General features: G+C 32.9%; 1 protein-coding gene across 2 annotated transcripts in view; it reads left to right on the top strand.

Moving 5' to 3' along the window:
- The window catches only part of LOC659874 (uncharacterized protein), a 32,916-nt gene that overhangs the window by 5,601 nt on the left and 4,294 nt on the right, over window positions 1-23,021 (top strand). Inside the window, exons 5-10 of one of the 2 annotated variants that reach the window (XM_001812235.4) lie at window positions 17,798-17,869; window positions 18,204-18,525; window positions 18,572-18,880; window positions 18,934-19,073; window positions 20,972-21,218; window positions 21,266-22,145. In XM_001812235.4, the coding sequence (XP_001812287.1) occupies window positions 17,798-17,869; window positions 18,204-18,525; window positions 18,572-18,880; window positions 18,934-19,073; window positions 20,972-21,218; window positions 21,266-22,145 (1,970 nt within the window). The remainder of the gene's footprint in view (window positions 1-17,797; window positions 17,870-18,203; window positions 18,526-18,571; window positions 18,881-18,933; window positions 19,074-20,971; window positions 21,219-21,265; window positions 22,146-23,021) is intronic. The other variant, XM_008199163.3, reaches the window with a different exon arrangement.

The raw sequence follows: 23,021 nt of genomic DNA, 5'->3' as shown, positions 1-23,021 counted from the left end.
GAGTCGTAGAATTCAATCGAACAAACCGCAATGCTCTACGACTTTTAGTTTTCGAGTTATGAATTTTTTTAATGAATAAAATTTTTCATTATGACAAATGGCTACCCTAAATTTAGGCAAAAAATTTTAAATTTTTAATTCTTGTGAAAAATTGATATAATATGTAAAATGAGCCGTAGAATTCAATCGAACAAACCGCAATGCTCTACGACTTTTAGTTTTTTTTTTATGAATTTTTTTAGTGAAAAACTTTGATCGCCTCTGTAGCCGGAACCGTTGCCCGGAGCGGCTCCGGGTTTGGTCGAAAAAATAGATAAAATTAAGCGCTATGAGATGGTTTTTTGTTCGTTGCTCTAAGTCTTACAGTTTCCGAGAAAAACGCAAAAAAAGGTTTCCATTTTCACTTTTTTTCAATTTTCAATCGCCAATTACGGCGAAACTATTAAAGATATCGAGAAACGGAAAAATGGAGGATAACCGGAATAAAAAACTCTACAAAATGGCATAGGACTTAAGGCGATATCTCGCAAAAAAATTTTCAATTTTCAAACGCCGATTACGGCCAAACTAAAAGAGCTAGAAGAAAACGGTTTGTTCGATCGTAAAGAGCACATCAAAATCTATAAGATAGGATAGGTTTCATTTCATTTTGAGACACTTTAAAAATTGACCGATTTTAAGGGGGGGGGTGTTAACTTTTTTTTAATTTTTTTTATTTTCTCATTTACGGCTAAACTATTCTAAAAAGTGGAACTGTTTTGATCCATACCTATGCAAAATGATCCGGGGAATCGATTGGCATCGAGAAAATTGCCAAATTCCCAATAGTTTTTTAGTTATGAATTTTTTAAAATTTTACCAATTTTTGCATTTAGCAGCAATTTGCTCGAAAACTATTAGTCGGAGAACAATAATCTTTTTTGAAAAAAATAGATAATTCAAAGAGCTTTCCAACGATAATACACTTCATGGGGTTATCTCTAATAGTTCCGGAGCTATTGCTCGAGAAATGTTCCGGGTACCCGAAATCGACCAAAAACGCTACAAAAATTGGAAAAATCAAACATCAAAAAATCGAACATTTGGACTTTTTGTGGACTTTTAACAACTTTTGTGGGTTGTTAAGACATGTAGAAGTCCATAAAAATTTGCTGAAGTTAGTTTAAAAAAAAATTTTTTTTTACCTCTTTGAAGGTGAGTCTTGTATTAGTCAGGAAATTTGAGCAAAAAAATTGAAAATTTTAAATTGCGTGAAAAATTAGTATAATAGAGAAAAAAAGCCGCTGAATCCAATGGAACAAACCGCACTGCTCTACGACTTTTAGTTTTCGAGTTATGAATTTTTTTAATGAATAAAATTTTTCATTATGACAAATGGCTACCCTAAATTTAGGCAAAAAATTTTTAATTTTTAATTCTTGTGAAAAATTGATATAATATGTAAAATGAGCCGTAGAATTCAATCGAACAAACCGCAATGCTCTACGACTTTTAGTTTTTTTTTTATGAATTTTTTTAGTGAAAAACTTTGATCGCCTCTGTAGCCGGAACCGTTGCCCGGAGCGGCTCCGGGTTTGGTCGAAAAAATAGATAAAATTAAGCGCTATCAGATGGTTTTTTGTTCGTTGCTCTAAGTCTTACAGTTTCCGAAAAAAACGCAAAAAAAGGTTTCCATTTTCACTTTTTTTCAATTTTCAATCGCCAATTACGGCGAAACTATTAAAGATATCGAGAAACGGAAAAATGGAGGATAACCGGAATAAAAAACTCTACAAAATGGCATAGGACTTAAGGCGATATCTCGCAAAAAAATTTTCAATTTTCAAACGCCGATTACGGCCAAACTAAAAGAGCTAGAAGAAAACGGTTTGTTCGATCGTAAAGAGCACATCAAAATCTATAAGATAGGATAGGTTTCATTTCATTTTGAGACACTTTAAAAATTGACCGATTTTAAGGGGGGGGGTGTTAACTTTTTTTTAATTTTTTTTATTTTCTCATTTACGGCTAAACTATTCTAAAAAGTGGAACTGTTTTGATCCATACCTATGCAAAATGATCCGGGGAATCGATTGGCATCGAGAAAATTGCCAAATTCCCAATAGTTTTTTAGTTATGAATTTTTTAAAATTTTACCAATTTTTGCATTTAGCAGCAATTTGCTCGAAAACTATTAGTCGGAGAACAATAATCTTTTTTGAAAAAAATAGATAATTCAAAGAGCTTTCCAACGATAATACACTTCATGGGGTTATCTCTAATAGTTCCGGAGCTATTGCTCGAGAAATGTTCCGGGTACCCGAAATCGACCAAAAACGCTACAAAAATTGGAAAAATCAAACATCAAAAAATCGAACATTTGGACTTTTTGTGGACTTTTAACAACTTTTGTGGGTTGTTAAGACATGTAGAAGTCCATAAAAATTTGCTGAACATAAGTTTAAAAAAAAATTTTTTTTTACCTCTTTGAAGGTGAGTCTTGTATTAGTCAGGAAATTTGAGCAAAAAAATTGAAAATTTTAAATTGCGTGAAAAATTAGTATAATAGAGAAAAAAAGCCGCTGAATCCAATGGAACAAACCGCACTGCTCTACGACTTTTAGTTCTCGAGTTATGAATTTTTTTAATGAATAAAATTTTTCACTATGACAAATGGCTACCCTAAATTTAGGCAAAAAATTTTTAATTTTTAATTCTTGTGAAAAACTGATATAATATGTAAAATGAGTCGTAGAATTCAATCGAACAAACCGCAATGCTCTACGACTTTTAGTTTTCGAGTTATGAATTTTTTTAATGAATAAAATTTTTCATTATGACAAATGGCTACCCTAAATTTAGGCAAAAAATTTTAAATTTTTAATTCTTGTGAAAAATTGATATAATATGTAAAATGAGCCGTAGAATTCAATCGAACAAACCGCAATGCTCTACGACTTTTAGTTTTTTTTTTATGAATTTTTTTAGTGAAAAACTTTGATCGCCTCTGTAGCCGGAACCGTTGCCCGGAGCGGCTCCGGGTTTGGTCGAAAAAATAGATAAAATTAAGCGCTATGAGATGGTTTTTTGTTCGTTGCTCTAAGTCTTACAGTTTCCGAGAAAAACGCAAAAAAAGGTTTCCATTTTCACTTTTTTTCAATTTTCAATCGCCAATTACGGCGAAACTATTAAAGATATCGAGAAACGGAAAAATGGAGGATAACCGGAATAAAAAACTCTACAAAATGGCATAGGACTTAAGGCGATATCTCGCAAAAAAATTTTCAATTTTCAAACGCCGATTACGGCCAAACTAAAAGAGCTAGAAGAAAACGGTTTGTTCGATCGTAAAGAGCACATCAAAATCTATAAGATAGGATAGGTTTCATTTCATTTTGAGACACTTTAAAAATTGACCGATTTTAAGGGGGGGGGTGTTAACTTTTTTTTAATTTTTTTTATTTTCTCATTTACGGCTAAACTATTCTAAAAAGTGGAACTGTTTTGATCCATACCTATGCAAAATGATCCGGGGAATCGATTGGCATCGAGAAAATTGCCAAATTCCCAATAGTTTTTTAGTTATGAATTTTTTAAAATTTTACCAATTTTTGCATTTAGCAGCAATTTGCTCGAAAACTATTAGTCGGAGAACAATAATCTTTTTTGAAAAAAATAGATAATTCAAAGAGCTTTCCAACGATAATACACTTCATGGGGTTATCTCTAATAGTTCCGGAGCTATTGCTCGAGAAATGTTCCGGGTACCCGAAATCGACCAAAAACGCTACAAAAATTGGAAAAATCAAACATCAAAAAATCGAACATTTGGACTTTTTGTGGACTTTTAACAACTTTTGTGGGTTGTTAAGACATGTAGAAGTCCATAAAAATTTGCTGAACATAAGTTTAAAAAAAAATTTTTTTTTACCTCTTTGAAGGTGAGTCTTGTATTAGTCAGGAAATTTGAGCAAAAAAATTGAAAATTTTAAATTGCGTGAAAAATTAGTATAATAGAGAAAAAAAGCCGCTGAATCCAATGGAACAAACCGCACTGCTCTACGACTTTTAGTTCTCGAGTTATGAATTTTTTTAATGAATAAAATTTTTCACTATGACAAATGGCTACCCTAAATTTAGGCAAAAAATTTTTAATTTTTAATTCTTGTGAAAAACTGATATAATATGTAAAATGAGTCGTAGAATTCAATCGAACAAACCGCAATGCTCTACGACTTTTAGTTTTCGAGTTATGAATTTTTTTAATGAATAAAATTTTTCATTATGACAAATGGCTACCCTAAATTTAGGCAAAAAATTTTAAATTTTTAATTCTTGTGAAAAATTGATATAATATGTAAAATGAGCCGTAGAATTCAATCGAACAAACCGCAATGCTCTACGACTTTTAGTTTTTTTTTTATGAATTTTTTTAGTGAAAAACTTTGATCGCCTCTGTAGCCGGAACCGTTGCCCGGAGCGGCTCCGGGTTTGGTCGAAAAAATAGATAAAATTAAGCGCTATGAGATGGTTTTTTGTTCGTTGCTCTAAGTCTTACAGTTTCCGAGAAAAACGCAAAAAAAGGTTTCCATTTTCACTTTTTTTCAATTTTCAATCGCCAATTACGGCGAAACTATTAAAGATATCGAGAAACGGAAAAATGGAGGATAACCGGAATAAAAAACTCTACAAAATGGCATAGGACTTAAGGCGATATCTCGCAAAAAAATTTTCAATTTTCAAACGCCGATTACGGCCAAACTAAAAGAGCTAGAAGAAAACGGTTTGTTCGATCGTAAAGAGCACATCAAAATCTATAAGATAGGATAGGTTTCATTTCATTTTGAGACACTTTAAAAATTGACCGATTTTAAGGGGGGGGGTGTTAACTTTTTTTTAATTTTTTTTATTTTCTCATTTACGGCTAAACTATTCTAAAAAGTGGAACTGTTTTGATCCATACCTATGCAAAATGATCCGGGGAATCGATTGGCATCGAGAAAATTGCCAAATTCCCAATAGTTTTTTAGTTATGAATTTTTTAAAATTTTACCAATTTTTGCATTTAGCAGCAATTTGCTCGAAAACTATTAGTCGGAGAACAATAATCTTTTTTGAAAAAAATAGATAATTCAAAGAGCTTTCCAACGATAATACACTTCATGGGGTTATCTCTAATAGTTCCGGAGCTATTGCTCGAGAAATGTTCCGGGTACCCGAAATCGACCAAAAACGCTACAAAAATTGGAAAAATCAAACATCAAAAAATCGAACATTTGGACTTTTTGTGGACTTTTAACAACTTTTGTGGGTTGTTAAGACATGTAGAAGTCCATAAAAATTTGCTGAAGTTAGTTTAAAAAAAAATTTTTTTTTACCTCTTTGAAGGTGAGTCTTGTATTAGTCAGGAAATTTGAGCAAAAAAATTGAAAATTTTAAATTGCGTGAAAAATTAGTATAATAGAGAAAAAAAGCCGCTGAATCCAATGGAACAAACCGCACTGCTCTACGACTTTTAGTTTTCGAGTTATGAATTTTTTTAATGAATAAAATTTTTCATTATGACAAATGGCTACCCTAAATTTAGGCAAAAAATTTTAAATTTTTAATTCTTGTGAAAAATTGATATAATATGTAAAATGAGCCGTAGAATTCAATCGAACAAACCGCAATGCTCTACGACTTTTAGTTTTTTTTTTATGAATTTTTTTAGTGAAAAACTTTGATCGCCTCTGTAGCCGGAACCGTTGCCCGGAGCGGCTCCGGGTTTGGTCGAAAAAATAGATAAAATTAAGCGCTATGAGATGGTTTTTTGTTCGTTGCTCTAAGTCTTACAGTTTCCGAGAAAAACGCAAAAAAAGGTTTCCATTTTCACTTTTTTTCAATTTTCAATCGCCAATTACGGCGAAACTATTAAAGATATCGAGAAACGGAAAAATGGAGGATAACCGGAATAAAAAACTCTACAAAATGGCATAGGACTTAAGGCGATATCTCGCAAAAAAATTTTCAATTTTCAAACGCCGATTACGGCCAAACTAAAAGAGCTAGAAGAAAACGGTTTGTTCGATCGTAAAGAGCACATCAAAATCTATAAGATAGGATAGGTTTCATTTCATTTTGAGACACTTTAAAAATTGACCGATTTTAAGGGGGGGGGTGTTAACTTTTTTTTAATTTTTTTTATTTTCTCATTTACGGCTAAACTATTCTAAAAAGTGGAACTGTTTTGATCCATACCTATGCAAAATGATCCGGGGAATCGATTGGCATCGAGAAAATTGCCAAATTCCCAATAGTTTTTTAGTTATGAATTTTTTAAAATTTTACCAATTTTTGCATTTAGCAGCAATTTGCTCGAAAACTATTAGTCGGAGAACAATAATCTTTTTTGAAAAAAATAGATAATTCAAAGAGCTTTCCAACGATAATACACTTCATGGGGTTATCTCTAATAGTTCCGGAGCTATTGCTCGAGAAATGTTCCGGGTACCCGAAATCGACCAAAAACGCTACAAAAATTGGAAAAATCAAACATCAAAAAATCGAACATTTGGACTTTTTGTGGACTTTTAACAACTTTTGTGGGTTGTTAAGACATGTAGAAGTCCATAAAAATTTGCTGAAGTTAGTTTAAAAAAAAATTTTTTTTTACCTCTTTGAAGGTGAGTCTTGTATTAGTCAGGAAATTTGAGCAAAAAAATTGAAAATTTTAAATTGCGTGAAAAATTAGTATAATAGAGAAAAAAAGCCGCTGAATCCAATGGAACAAACCGCACTGCTCTACGACTTTTAGTTTTCGAGTTATGAATTTTTTTAATGAATAAAATTTTTCATTATGACAAATGGCTACCCTAAATTTAGGCAAAAAATTTTTAATTTTTAATTCTTGTGAAAAATTGATATAATATGTAAAATGAGCCGTAGAATTCAATCGAACAAACCGCAATGCTCTACGACTTTTAGTTTTTTTTTTATGAATTTTTTTAGTGAAAAACTTTGATCGCCTCTGTAGCCGGAACCGTTGCCCGGAGCGGCTCCGGGTTTGGTCGAAAAAATAGATAAAATTAAGCGCTATCAGATGGTTTTTTGTTCGTTGCTCTAAGTCTTACAGTTTCCGAAAAAAACGCAAAAAAAGGTTTCCATTTTCACTTTTTTTCAATTTTCAATCGCCAATTACGGCGAAACTATTAAAGATATCGAGAAACGGAAAAATGGAGGATAACCGGAATAAAAAACTCTACAAAATGGCATAGGACTTAAGGCGATATCTCGCAAAAAAAATTTCAATTTTCAAACGCCGATTACGGCCAAACTAAAAGAGCTAGAAGAAAACGGTTTGTTCGATCGTAAAGAGCACATCAAAATCTATAAGATAGGATAGGTTTCATTTCATTTTGAGACACTTTAAAAATTGACCGATTTTAAGGGGGGGGGTGTTAACTTTTTTTTAATTTTTTTTATTTTCTCATTTACGGCTAAACTATTCTAAAAAGTGGAACTGTTTTGATCCATACCTATGCAAAATGATCCGGGGAATCGATTGGCATCGAGAAAATTGCCAAATTCCCAATAGTTTTTTAGTTATGAATTTTTTAAAATTTTACCAATTTTTGCATTTAGCAGCAATTTGCTCGAAAACTATTAGTCGGAGAACAATAATCTTTTTTGAAAAAAATAGATAATTCAAAGAGCTTTCCAACGATAATACACTTCATGGGGTTATCTCTAATAGTTCCGGAGCTATTGCTCGAGAAATGTTCCGGGTACCCGAAATCGACCAAAAACGCTACAAAAATTGGAAAAATCAAACATCAAAAAATCGAACATTTGGACTTTTTGTGGACTTTTAACAACTTTTGTGGGTTGTTAAGACATGTAGAAGTCCATAAAAATTTGCTGAACATAAGTTTAAAAAAAAATTTTTTTTTACCTCTTTGAAGGTGAGTCTTGTATTAGTCAGGAAATTTGAGCAAAAAAATTGAAAATTTTAAATTGCGTGAAAAATTAGTATAATAGAGAAAAAAAGCCGCTGAATCCAATGGAACAAACCGCACTGCTCTACGACTTTTAGTTCTCGAGTTATGAATTTTTTTAATGAATAAAATTTTTCACTATGACAAATGGCTACCCTAAATTTAGGCAAAAAATTTTTAATTTTTAATTCTTGTGAAAAACTGATATAATATGTAAAATGAGTCGTAGAATTCAATCGAACAAACCGCAATGCTCTACGACTTTTAGTTTTCGAGTTATGAATTTTTTTAATGAATAAAATTTTTCATTATGACAAATGGCTACCCTAAATTTAGGCAAAAAATTTTAAATTTTTAATTCTTGTGAAAAATTGATCTAATATGTAAAATGAGCCGTAGAATTCAATCGAACAAACCGCAATGCTCTACGACTTTTAGTTTTTTTTTTATGAATTTTTTTAGTGAAAAACTTTGATCGCCTCTGTAGCCGGAACCGTTGCCCGGAGCGGCTCCGGGTTTGGTCGAAAAAATAGATAAAATTAAGCGCTATGAGATGGTTTTTTGTTCGTTGCTCTAAGTCTTACAGTTTCCGAGAAAAACGCAAAAAAAGGTTTCCATTTTCACTTTTTTTCAATTTTCAATCGCCAATTACGGCGAAACTATTAAAGATATCGAGAAACGGAAAAATGGAGGATAACCGGAATAAAAAACTCTACAAAATGGCATAGGACTTAAGGCGATATCTCGCAAAAAAATTTCAATTTTCAAACGCCGATTACGGCCAAACTAAAAGAGCTAGAAGAAAACGGTTTGTTCGATCGTAAAGAGCACATCAAAATCTATAAGATAGGATAGGTTTCATTTCATTTTGAGACACTTTAAAAATTGACCGATTTTAAGGGGGGGGTGTTAACTTTTTTTTAATTTTTTTTATTTTCTCATTTACGGCTAAACTATTCTAAAAAGTGGAACTGTTTTGATCCATACCTATGCAAAATGATCCGGGGAATCGATTGGCATCGAGAAAATTGCCAAATTCCCAATAGTTTTTTAGTTATGAATTTTTTAAAATTTTACCAATTTTTGCATTTAGCAGCAATTTGCTCGAAAACTATTAGTCGGAGAACAATAATCTTTTTTGAAAAAAATAGATAATTCAAAGAGCTTTCCAACGATAATAAACTTCATGGGGTTATCTCTAATAGTTCCGGAGCTATTGCTCGAGAAATGTTCCGGGTACCCGAAGTCGACCAAAAACGCTACAAAAATTGGAAAAATCAAACATCAAAAAATCGAACATTTGGACTTTTTGTGGACTTTTAACAACTTTTGTGGGTTGTTAAGACATGTAGAAGTCCATAAAAATTTGCTGAAGTTAGTTTAAAAAAAAATTTTTTTTTACCTCTTTGAAGGTGAGTCTTGTATTAGTCAGGAAATTTGAGCAAAAAAATTGAAAATTTTAAATTGCGTGAAAAATTAGTATAATAGAGAAAAAAAGCCACTGAATCCAATGGAACAAACCGCACTGCTCTACGACTTTTAGTTCTCGAGTTATGAATTTTTTTAATGAATAAAATTTTTCACTATGACAAATGGCTACCCTAAATTTAGGCAAAAAATTTTTAATTTTTAATTCTTGTGAAAAATTAATATAATATGTAAAATGAGTCGTAGAATTCAATCGAACAAACCGCAATGCTCTACGACTTTTAGTTTTCGAGTTATGAATTTTTTTAATGAATAAAATTTTTCATTATGACAAATGGCTACCCTAAATTTAGGCAAAAAATTTTAAATTTTTAATTCTTGTGAAAAATTGATATAATATGTAAAATGAGCCGTAGAATTCAATCGAACAAACCGCAATGCTCTACGACTTTTAGTTTTTTTTTATGAATTTTTTTAGTGAAAAACTTTGATCGCCTCTGTAGCCGGAACCGTTGCCCGGAGCGGCTCCGGGTTTGGTCGAAAAAATAGATAAAATTAAGCGCTATGAGATGGTTTTTTGTTCGTTGCTCTAAGTCTTACAGTTTCCGAGAAAAACGCAAAAAAAGGTTTCCATTTTCACTTTTTTTCAATTTTCAATCGCCAATTACGGCGAAACTATTAAAGATATCGAGAAACGGAAAAATGGAGGATAACCGGAATAAAAAACTCTACAAAATGGCATAGGACTTAAGGCGATATCTCGCAAAAAAATTTTCAATTTTCAAACGCCGATTACGGCCAAACTAAAAGAGCTAGAAGAAAACGGTTTGTTCGATCGTAAAGAGCACATCAAAATCTATAAGATAGGATAGGTTTCATTTCATTTTGAGACACTTTAAAAATTGACCGATTTTAAGGGGGGGGTGTTAACTTTTTTTTAATTTTTTTTATTTTCTCATTTACGGCTAAACTATTCTAAAAAGTGGAACTGTTTTGATCCATACCTATGCAAAATGATCCGGGGAATCGATTGGCATCGAGAAAATTGCCAAATTCCCAATAGTTTTTTAGTTATGAATTTTTTTAAATTTTACCAATTTTTGCATTTAGCAGCAATTTGCTCGAAAACTATTAGTCGGAGAACAATAATCTTTTTTGAAAAAAATAGATAATTCAAAGAGCTTTCCAACGATAATACACTTCATGGGGTTATCTCTAATAGTTCCGGAGCTATTGCTCGAGAAATGTTCCGGGTACCCGAAATCGACCAAAAACGCTACAAAAATTGGAAAAATCAAACATCAAAAAATCGAACATTTGGACTTTTTGTGGACTTTTAACAACTTTTGTGGGTTGTTAAGACATGTAGAAGTCCATAAAAATTTGCTGAACATAAGTTTAAAAAAAAATTTTTTTTTACCTCTTTGAAGGTGAGTCTTGTATTAGTCAGGAAATTTGAGCAAAAAAATTGAAAATTTTAAATTGCGTGAAAAATTAGTATAATAGAGAAAAAAAGCCGCTGAATCCAATGGAACAAACCGCACTGCTCTACGACTTTTAGTTCTCGAGTTATGAATTTTTTTAATGAATAAAATTTTTCACTATGACAAATGGCTACCCTAAATTTAGGCAAAAAATTTTTAATTTTTAATTCTTGTGAAAAATTGATATAATATGTAAAATGAGTCGTAGAATTCAATCGAACAAACCGCAATGCTCTACGACTTTTAGTTTTCGAGTTATGAATTTTTTTAATGAATAAAATTTTTCATTATGACAAATGGCTACCCTAAATTTAGGCAAAAAATTTTAAATTTTTAATTCTTGTGAAAAATTGATATAATATGTAAAATGAGCCGTAGAATTCAATCGAACAAACCGCAATGCTCTACGACTTTTAGTTTTTTTTTTATGAATTTTTTTAGTGAAAAACTTTGATCGCCTCTGTAGCCGGAACCGTTGCCCGGAGCGGCTCCGGGTTTGGTCGAAAAAATAGATAAAATTAAGCGCTATGAGATGGTTTTTTGTTCGTTGCTCTAAGTCTTACAGTTTCCGAGAAAAACGCAAAAAAAGGTTTCCATTTTCACTTTTTTTCAATTTTCAATCGCCAATTACGGCGAAACTATTAAAGATATCGAGAAACGGAAAAATGGAGGATAACCGGAATAAAAAACTCTACAAAATGGCATAGGACTTAAGGCGATATCTCGCAAAAAAATTTTCAATTTTCAAACGCCGATTACGGCCAAACTAAAAGAGCTAGAAGAAAACGGTTTGTTCGATCGTAAAGAGCACATCAAAATCTATAAGATAGGATAGGTTTCATTTCATTTTGAGACACTTTAAAAATTGACCGATTTTAAGGGGGGGGTGTTAACTTTTTTTTAATTTTTTTTATTTTCTCATTTACGGCTAAACTATTCTAAAAAGTGGAACTGTTTTGATCCATACCTATGCAAAATGATCCGGGGAATCGATTGGCATCGAGAAAATTGCCAAATTCCCAATAGTTTTTTAGTTATGAATTTTTTAAAATTTTACCAATTTTTGCATTTAGCAGCAATTTGCTCGAAAACTATTAGTCGGAGAACAATAATCTTTTTTGAAAAAAATAGATAATTCAAAGAGCTTTCCAACGATAATACACTTCATGGGGTTATCTCTAATAGTTCCGGAGCTATTGCTCGAGAAATGTTCCGGGTACCCGAAATCGACCAAAAACGCTACAAAAATTGGAAAAATCAAACATCAAAAAATCGAACATTTGGACTTTTTGTGGACTTTTAACAACTTTTGTGGGTTGTTAAGACATGTAGAAGTCCATAAAAATTTGCTGAAGTTAGTTTAAAAAAAAATTTTTTTTTACCTCTTTGAAGGTGAGTCTTGTATTAGTCAGGAAATTTGAGCAAAAAAATTGAAAATTTTAAATTGCGTGAAAAATTAGTATAATAGAGAAAAAAGCCGCTGAATCCAATGGAACAAACCGCACTGCTCTACGACTTTTAGTTCTCGAGTTATGAATTTTTTTAATGAATAAAATTTTTCACTATGACAAATGGCTACCCTAAATTTAGGCAAAAAATTTTTAATTTTTAATTCTTGTGAAAAATTGATATAATATGTAAAATGAGTCGTAGAATTCAATCGAACAAACCGCAATGCTCTACGACTTTTAGTTTTCGAGTTATGAATTTTTTTAATGAATAAAATTTTTCATTATGACAAATGGCTACCCTAAATTTAGGCAAAAAATTTTTAATTTTTAATTCTTGTGAAAAATTGATATAATATGTAAAATGAGCCGTAGAATTCAATCGAACAAACCGCAATGCTCTACGACTTTTAGTTTTTTTTTTATGAATTTTTTTAGTGAAAAACTTTGATCGCCTCTGTAGCCGGAACCGTTGCCCGGAGCGGCTCCGGGTTTGGTCGAAAAAATAGATAAAATTAAGCGCTATCAGATGGTTTTTTGTTCGTTGCTCTAAGTCTTACAGTTTCCGAGAAAAACGCAAAAAAAGGTTTCCATTTTCACTTTTTTTCAATTTTCAATCGCCAATTACGGCGAAACTATTAAAGATATCGAGAAACGGAAAAATGGAGGATAACCGGAATAAAAAACTCTACAAAATGGCATAGGACTTAAGGCGATATCTCGCAAAAAAAATTTCAATTTTCAAACGCCGATTACGGCCAAACTAAAAGAGCTAGAAGAAAACGGTTTGTTCGATCGTAAAGAGCACATCAAAATCTATAAGATAGGATAGGTTTCATTTCATTTTGAGACACTTTAAAAATTGACCGATTTTAAGGGGGGGGGGTGTTAACTTTTTTTAAATTTTTTTTACTTTCTCATTTACGGCTAAACTATTCTAAAAAGTGGAACTGTTTTGATCCATACCTATGCAAAATGATCCGGGGAATCGATTGGCATCGAGAAAATTGCCAAATTCCCAATAGTTTTTTAGTTATGAATTTTTTAAAATTTTACCAATTTTTGCATTTAGCAGCAATTTGCTCGAAAACTATTAGTCGGAGAACAATAATCTTTTTTGAAAAAAATAGATAATTTAAAGAGCTTTCCAACGATAATACACTTCATGGGGTTATCTCTAATAGTTCCGGAGCTATTGCTCGAGAAATGTTCCGGGTACCCGAAATCGACCAAAAACGCTACAAAAATTGGAAAAATCAAACATCAAAAAATCGAACATTTGGACTTTTTGTGGACTTTTAACAACTTTTGTGGGTTGTTAAGACATGTAGAAGTCCATAAAAATTTGCTGAAGTTAGTTTAAAAAAAATTTTTTTTTACCTCTTTGAAGGTGAGTCTTGTATTAGTCAGGAAATTTGAGCAAAAAAATTGAAAATTTTAAATTGCGTGAAAAATTAGTATAATAGAGAAAAAAAGTCGCTGAATCCAATGGAATACTGCACTGCTCTACGACTTTTAGTTTTCGAGTTATGAATTTTTTTAATGAATAAAATTTTTCACTATGACAAATGGCTACCCTAAATTTAGGCAAAAAATTTTAAATTTTTAATTCTTGTGAAAAATTGATATAATATGTAAAATGAGCCGTAGAATTCAATCGAACAAACCGCAATGCTCTACGACTTTTAGTTTTTTTTTTATGAATTTTTTTAGTGAAAAACTTTGATCGCCTCTGTAGCCGGAACCGTTGCCCGGAGCGGCTCCGGGTTTGGTCGAAAAAATAGATAAAATTAAGCGCTATGAGATGGTTTTTTGTTCGTTGCTCTAAGTCTTACAGTTTCCGAGAAAAACGCAAAAAAAGGTTTCCATTTTCACTTTTTTTCAATTTTCAATCGCCAATTACGGCGAAACTATTAAAGATATCGAGAAACGGAAAAATGGAGGATAACCGGAATAAAAAACTCTACAAAATGGCATAGGACTTAAGGCGATATCTCGCAAAAAAAATTTCAATTTTCAAACGCCGATTACGGCCAAACTAAAAGAGCTAGAAGAAAACGGTTTGTTCGATCGTAAAGAGCACATCAAAATCTATAAGATAGGATAGGTTTCATTTCATTTTGAGACACTTTAAAAATTGACCGATTTTAAGGGGGGGGTGTTAACTTTTTTTTAATTTTTTTTATTTTCTCATTTACGGCTAAACTATTCTAAAAAGTGGAACTGTTTTGATCCATACCTATGCAAAATGATCCGGGGAATCGATTGGCATCGAGAAAATTGCCAAATTCCCAATAGTTTTTTAGTTATGAATTTTTTAAAATTTTACCAATTTTTGCATTTAGCAGCAATTTGCTCGAAAACTATTAGTCGGAGAACAATAATCTTTTTTGAAAAAAATAGATAATTCAAAGAGCTTTCCAACGATAATACACTTCATGGGGTTATCTCTAATAGTTCCGGAGCTATTGCTCGAGAAATGTTCCGGGTACCCGAAATCGACCAAAAACGCTACAAAAATTGGAAAAATCAAACATCAAAAAATCGAACATTTGGACTTTTTGTGGACTTTTAACAACTTTTGTGGGTTGTTAAGACATGTAGAAGTCCATAAAAATTTGCTGAAGTTAGTTTAAAAAAAAATTTTTTTTTACCTCTTTGAAGGTGAGTCTTGTATTAGTCAGGAAATTTGAGCAAAAAAATTGAAAATTTTAAATTGCGTGAAAAATTAGTATAATAGAGAAAAAAGCCGCTGAATCCAATGGAACAAACCGCACTGCTCTACGACTTTTAGTTCTCGAGTTATGAATTTTTTTAATGAATAAAATTTTTCACTATGACAAATGGCTACCCTAAATTTAGGCAAAAAATTTTTAATTTTTAATTCTTGTGAAAAATTGATATAATATGTAAAATGAGTCGTAGAATTCAATCGAACAAACCGCAATGCTCTACGACTTTTAGTTTTCGAGTTATGAATTTTTTTAATGAATAAAATTTTTCATTATGACAAATGGCTACCCTAAATTTAGGCAAAAAATTTTTAATTTTTAATTCTTGTGAAAAATTGATATAATATGTAAAATGAGCCGTAGAATTCAATCGAACAAACCGCAATGCTCTACGACTTTTAGTTTTTTTTTTATGAATTTTTTTAGTGAAAAACTTTGATCGCCTCTGTAGCCGGAACCGTTGCCCGGAGCGGCTCCGGGTTTGGTCGAAAAAATAGATAAAATTAAGCGCTATCAGATGGTTTTTTGTTCGTTGCTCTAAGTCTTACAGTTTCCGAGAAAAACGCAAAAAAAGGTTTCCATTTTCACTTTTTTTCAATTTTCAATCGCCAATTACGGCGAAACTATTAAAGATATCGAGAAACGGAAAAATGGAGGATAACCGGAATAAAAAACTCTACAAAATGGCATAGGACTTAAGGCGATATCTCGCAAAAAAAATTTCAATTTTCAAACGCCGATTACGGCCAAACTAAAAGAGCTAGAAGAAAACGGTTTGTTCGATCGTAAAGAGCACATCAAAATCTATAAGATAGGATAGGTTTCATTTCATTTTGAGACACTTTAAAAATTGACCGATTTTAAGGGGGGGGGGTGTTAACTTTTTTTAAATTTTTTTTACTTTCTCATTTACGGCTAAACTATTCTAAAAAGTGGAACTGTTTTGATCCATACCTATGCAAAATGATCCGGGGAATCGATTGGCATCGAGAAAATTGCCAAATTCCCAATAGTTTTTTAGTTATGAATTTTTTAAAATTTTACCAATTTTTGCATTTAGCAGCAATTTGCTCGAAAACTATTAGTCGGAGAACAATAATCTTTTTTGAAAAAAATAGATAATTTAAAGAGCTTTCCAACGATAATACACTTCATGGGGTTATCTCTAATAGTTCCGGAGCTATTGCTCGAGAAATGTTCCGGGTACCCGAAATCGACCAAAAACGCTACAAAAATTGGAAAAATCAAACATCAAAAAATCGAACATTTGGACTTTTTGTGGACTTTTAACAACTTTTGTGGGTTGTTAAGACATGTAGAAGTCCATAAAAATTTGCTGAAGTTAGTTTAAAAAAAATTTTTTTTTACCTCTTTGAAGGTGAGTCTTGTATTAGTCAGGAAATTTGAGCAAAAAAATTGAAAATTTTAAATTGCGTGAAAAATTAGTATAATAGAGAAAAAAAGTCGCTGAATCCAATGGAATACTGCACTGCTCTACGACTTTTAGTTTTCGAGTTATGAATTTTTTTAATGAATAAAATTTTTCACTATGACAAATGGCTACCCTAAATTTAGGCAAAAAATTTTAAATTTTTAATTCTTGTGAAAAATTGATATAATATGTAAAATGAGCCGTAGAATTCAATCGAACAAACCGCAATGCTCTACGACTTTTAGTTTTTTTTTTATGAATTTTTTTAGTGAAAAACTTTGATCGCCTCTGTAGCCGGAACCGTTGCCCGGAGCGGCTCCGGGTTTGGTCGAAAAAATAGATAAAATTAAGCGCTATGAGATGGTTTTTTGTTCGTTGCTCTAAGTCTTACAGTTTCCGAGAAAAACGCAAAAAAAGGTTTCCATTTTCACTTTTTTTCAATTTTCAATCGCCAATTACGGCGAAACTATTAAAGATATCGAGAAACGGAAAAATGGAGGATAACCGGAATAAAAAACTCTACAAAATGGCATAGGACTTAAGGCGATATCTCGCAAAAAAAATTTCAATTTTCAAACGCCGATTACGGCCAAACTAAAAGAGCTAGAAGAAAACGGTTTGTTCGATCGTAAAGAGCACATCAAAATCTATAAGATAGGATAGGTTTCATTTCATTTTGAGACACTTTAAAAATTGACCGATTTTAAGGGGGGGGTGTTAACTTTTTTTTAATTTTTTTTATTTTCTCATTTATGGCTAAACTATTCTAAAAAGTGGAACTGTTTTGATCCATACCTATGCAAAATGATCCGGGGAATCGATTGGCATCGAGAAAATTGCCAAATTCCCAATAGTTTTTTAGTTATGAATTTTTTAAAATTTTACCAATTTTTGCATTTAGCAGCAATTTGCTCGAAAACTATTAGTCGGAGAACAATAATCTTTTTTGAAAAAAATAGATAATTTAAAGAGCTTTCCAACGATAATACACTTCATGGGGTTATCTCTAATAGTTCCGGAGCTATTGCTCGAGAAATGTTCCGGGTACCCGAAATCGACCAAAAACGCTACAAAAATTGGAAAAATCAAACATCAAAAAATCGAAGCAGTTGACTTTTATCGCAGTCTAAGAACTGGACGGGGTTCTAAAGGCACAGAAAATACCATAAAACTTTGCCTAGAGCGAATTTAAAAAAAAAAATTTTTAATTTTTTGACCACTGACTAGGTTAAATAATACGCAAAATGAACCGTTTTATTCCTCTTTGCTCTGTCTTGTTGTAATTTCTCCGATTTAAATGTGCTGTTATTCTGTAAAGCTTGCACAAGGATAAGTTCGGAAAGCCAAAACGTCTAAACCTGCAACAACTTGAATCAATTAGGCGCCAGGGGTATGTTATTGTGCTGTAATAATATGTGCATCGTCTCTCTCTCTACTTCTGCCAGTAATTTTTATTTGACTTATTACTGTCTTGTGACGATTTGCAGCTTTGATTTTCGCTATGTTTGTTTTAATTTATTCGTCGGCCGACAATCTAACAATGAAGCGTTACTTGGACTCGATTTTCTGTTTTTTGATTTTTAGCTTATTATGTAATGCAGTTGTTCAAACAATTGTAGAGTTTATGTGTGATTTGAAAAAATAATCTGTGCAAGTTTTACGTCATTCATCCATCTTCACACTTAAACAAAACCAACCAAAAACAATGTTTAAAATCCTTGCAGCGAGTTTGAAGTAGAGTCTTTGAATTTTCCCGGCCAACAACACCGCTGGAAACTGTCCCAGCTCCTGCAGAAAGGCACCGAGAAAAGCCGCGATTCCCTCCTCAATGATCTCGCGCTAGCGCTGCGATTTATTTTTATAACGGCGAAAGGACGCCTCGTCTCGCATTTCTTCAGCGTTTCGGAAGCGATCAAGGCTCTCTTGGCCGGACTTTTGCGCATTATCGACCTCGTCTTCGGCATTCCAAGTTTGCAAGCTCACAATTTAGATGCCAAAATTAGGGAGGAGAGGACCAAGTATCTAGTCGCCGAACTGGTGTGCCGGGTAAATCCGCATTTATATTTCTCCTGAATTTCATTGGCTGTTCCAGCCCGAAAATGAGGAATCTCTGGAACACCTGTGTTCCTACATCCGTAAGCAGCTGCGTCGGGCCGCCACCGAAAAATTCGAAGTGACAAAGGAGTGTTCGCAGCCGCCTGTCGCTGTTCCCTACCGATTTTTGACTCCCTCGGGATCTGAGCTGGACTTGAGGCTCTGGGAGAGGAGTCTGATGAGGCGTGCCTTGCCCACGTTGGTTGCTATTTTGGAAAGGGAGACGCGAGGCTGGTTTTTACATTTTAGAGAAAGACTGATTGCTGAGTTGCGAGCTCAAAAAATGCCCGATGAAGATATAGAAAGGGTATTTTTTTATTGTTCAAAGTGCGTAATAAAACGGTAAATTTTTGATTTCAGGAAGTGAACGATGCTGTTATGAAGGAATATTTGCAGAGGGTTTATAACAGCATTTTGTCGCATCCCGATATTTTAAGTTTAGGCGAAGGGATTGCTCAACTTTTAGTACAACAGGCCCAAAGCGTTGTTTTAATGCACAGGTGGGTTTTTTGGCTTATTTTTGAAAATTTAAAATTAAAAAAATGTTTTTTTTTGAGTTTTGACCCAATTTTTTAGCTCGGTTTATTTGGCAAAAAATTCAAAAACGTGTTTAACGTTTAAAAAAAGTAGGAATAACGCCTTTTTCGACCAAATTTTGGCATTTTCCAGCTCATTCTTGACGAAATTTTGCATATTTTAAATGAACTAATGACTGAAAAAAAATCAAATTACTATAAATTTCGATCATATTTGGTGATTTTTCAGCCAATTTTGACGATTTTTTTTGAGAGAAAAAACTTAAGGAAGGCTTTAACCACTCGAAAAAAATTACAGTTGATTTCGTTTATTTTTCGGTTTGGTTTGAAGAATTAACATTTCTGTTTCAGGCTGAAAAACGTTAACTCGCAAAAAAACGCAAAATGATAGATTTTTGATTTGATTTTAATTTTTGATTCCATTTTATTTAATTGTTTATTTAATTAAACATGATTTTCGACCAAAAGTTGTGTTTTTTCGACTTATCTTTAGGCAATTTCACGAAAATAACACCAATTTTCATTTATTTTGTAATTTTTATGTAAGTGCAGACAAATTCTTACAAAATAAACCAATTTAGACCTAAAAAAAAGATAAGATAACATCAATTTCGACCAAATTCGGTGTTTCTTTTATCTACATTCTGGTAAATTTTTCAAAAATAAATAGTTTTCACTTCGACAAGACCCAAAAAAGGCTAAATTTACACCTATTTTGCTATAATTGGCTGCCTTTTCGGTCTGTTTTTAACTAAATTTTGCGAAATAATTGTATATCTGGTTGAAAAACGTGTTCAAAAAAGCAAAAATAAGACTATTTTGGTGTTAAATTCGTGAAAATTTTGAGACATAATTCACGTATCAACGCGTTTGCAAAAGAATTTTTTGAATATCTTGAAAACTAAAAGGTATTTCGAAAAAAAAATACTTGGAAAATGATCAAATTTTTAAAGTATTTGATGATGTACTAGATAATTTTTTCGTAAGATACATAGTTTAGGCACAAAACGCTTGGTTCCATACTTTTGCCTGTGTATAATAACTTCAAACACGTGTTACTTATTTCTTGAAAATTATAAAAATAACACATTTTTCGCTCAAATTTTACAGTTTTTCCGGTTTTTCGGCTTATTGTTAAAAAAATTTCGCTCAGAAAAGAGCTAAATCGAGTGAAACAAATCAAATAATAAAGCTTTGACATGAACTTGCAAAATAAAGTTCAAGATTTTTCAGCCAATGTTAGCGAAATTTATCGAAAAAGTTTAGTTTTGGCTTCGAAAAATATGCTTAAACTCTTTAAAAAACAAAATTAATACCATAATAATAATTAAACAACTAAAAAATGTGTTGAAAACACTAGAAAAACAAGAATTATGTTGTGTTAGACTTAAGTTTGTGCTTTTTCGATATTCACTAGGAAAACCCCGTAAAACAACAAGAAATTTCTTGTTAAAAAACGAGGCAAACGGTGCGACATAAGCTAAATTAAATAAATTCCGATTCAGCTTTATGTATTCATAAGAAATTTTTGGGAAATAAATAGGTTTATTTACTGTTTTTTGACTGGAATTAAGGACTAAAGTAGCGAAATTTCTTTTTGTGTTATGGGCTATTTTATTTATTCGTCATTTTGGTCTTCAATTCCAATCAAAAAAACAAATAAAAAGTTATGGACGAAATTATATAAATAATTATTAATTAGGTTTCTAGCTGGAAAATGTGCTAAGACTCGAAAAAAAAAACAAGAATTATGAATTAATTTTTTCGGCCTTTAACACAATTGTACGAATTTTTTGTTCAAAACCAAGTCTAATTTTATTGTCTCGTATTTTTTCCTCGCACAATTGTCTATTTTGTACCAGGGCCGTCGAGAACGTTCAACACCGTCTTTCAAAATCTCAGGAAGAAATCAAAACCCGCCTCTGCACCAGCCACCCTGTCCTCTCCCGCATCGAGCCTTGGCTGCGTTCGCGCCTCCGTTCCGCCGAACTGAAATTCAGTCAAGAGAACCAATGGAGCGCCCACGAGGAAGCCCTCACTTTATGCAACGCGAAACGCCTCCACCAGACGGTTTACTTCCTCAACCGTGACCTCGCATTCATGAGAGAAGTCAGTTAACAACCCCACCCAAAACCACCCTAAACTCTCATTTCCAGAGAGAACCTGCCCTTTTACGCGAACTGCGCAAAGTCAAAACCCCGACACGTTCGTTCCTCTGGCCGACCCAAATCTGGCTCCCGACCAATTGGATTGTGCGAAGAAACTTCCAAGGCCAATCAGAAGTCGTCCCGACTGTCCTCAGCAAACAAGCGACTAGCATCACGACGCCTAGGTCCGACCCCAGCCAACCCGTCTTCCTGGTGGAGAAGGAGATCGTCCGGACGACCACCACCAGGTGGCCGCTCTGGCGCATTTTCAATTACTTCCACCGGACGTGGTGTTGGACTTGGAACGCGATGTTTTTCTTCGGGATCGTGTTGCCGTGGTGTAGTCCTGTGGGACTCCGGGCGCTTTTCAGTCTCGAGCCCTTTATGCCCGACCTGGAGCTGTCCCAAGTCAATGGGACGCTCTTCCCGCGTAAAAGCAGTCTCACGGAGACGTTGTGCTCGCGTCTGATTAGCCTCTGGAGGCACATTTCCAAGTCCAGGACGCACTTTGAGACTAAACCTGATACGGGGTTCATTGGGAAAGGCTTCACGCGGCATTTGAACCGAATTTGGAACTATTTTTTCAAGGGATTGTTCGGGACGATTGTCCTAGTTGTGATTTTTCCCGTGGTGTGTGTCGCTGTGATCGCAGCGAGTGTTTTTATTGCCTTGACGGCGGTGGTGTGGATGCCTGTTTTTACATTGGCGGTGCAAATAATCAATGCGTTGATTTATGATCTGGACTGTCCGGAACAGAAGAGGAACCGATTTTTCGTACTGTTGGAAGCACTGGTTTGGAAGATTGGGCTTCAAGGGTGCGTGCAACCGATTGTTGCACTTTTTGTGGCCGCGGTTGTGTGCCCCATTATTGCGTTGGTGATTTTGACAGGTGATTGCTTTCACGCATTAACTGATAACGCGAAATTCAGACACGAAACGAGATGTTTTTTAAATAACGGTGAAGAAAAACAATAAAAAAATACAGGAGATAAAGAATTAAATTCTCAATATGAGTAAGAAGATAAAAATCATGCAATTATTTTAGATACAAGAAAAATGTTGCAAAAAATATTGTAGATAATTAAATTTCCTACATTGCGTAAGTTTTCATTTTTATATTGGTTGTATTTAAATAACAGTTAACACAAAAAATAAAAAGAGGTAAAAGTAATAATGCAAAAATTATGACGTAAACTATACTATAAAAAATTGAAATTTTTACTTTTAAAAAATTTAATTGTAATTTATGTATTCTTGTATTCTTGAATATACAATGTATTCAAAAATGGTTGTTTATCAAGTCACCTATGAAATTTGAACGTGTGTCGCTTGATTTAAATCGTGCCGTCACAAACTTAGGTAACATTTACCTAAGCTGTTGGCACTTATCTGTCATAGTTTTTGACATATGTCAATTTTTTGTTAGAATTTTTATTTGCATGGGTTTATTTAAAATATCTCAGCCCCCTTTACGATAAATGAATAATATGTTTAGAGTTCTAAAAAGTGTCAACTGTCAAAACTTAAGGCTACTATGATTTTTTCAAAATGTCATCAAAAAGGGATTATTCATTTTCAAAATAATTTTTCTGAACTCAAAATCGTCGATACGGATCGTAATTTTACAGCTGTAGCTATATTACAAGTAAAAAGTTTCTTAAAGGACTAAAAGATTCTAAATAAAATAAGTCAGGTCAGGTCAGGCTAAATAAAATTAAAAAAAAATTATTAAACTCAAAAAATACACAAATAAATCTGTAGTATA

This window comes from Tribolium castaneum, chromosome 6 (genome assembly GCF_031307605.1).
Source record: "Tribolium castaneum strain GA2 chromosome 6, icTriCast1.1, whole genome shotgun sequence".
Taxonomy (NCBI): Eukaryota; Metazoa; Arthropoda; class Insecta; order Coleoptera; family Tenebrionidae; genus Tribolium; species Tribolium castaneum.
The sequence above is the reverse complement of the archived record's forward strand: the minus strand, read 5'-3'. Positions and strand labels throughout refer to the sequence as shown.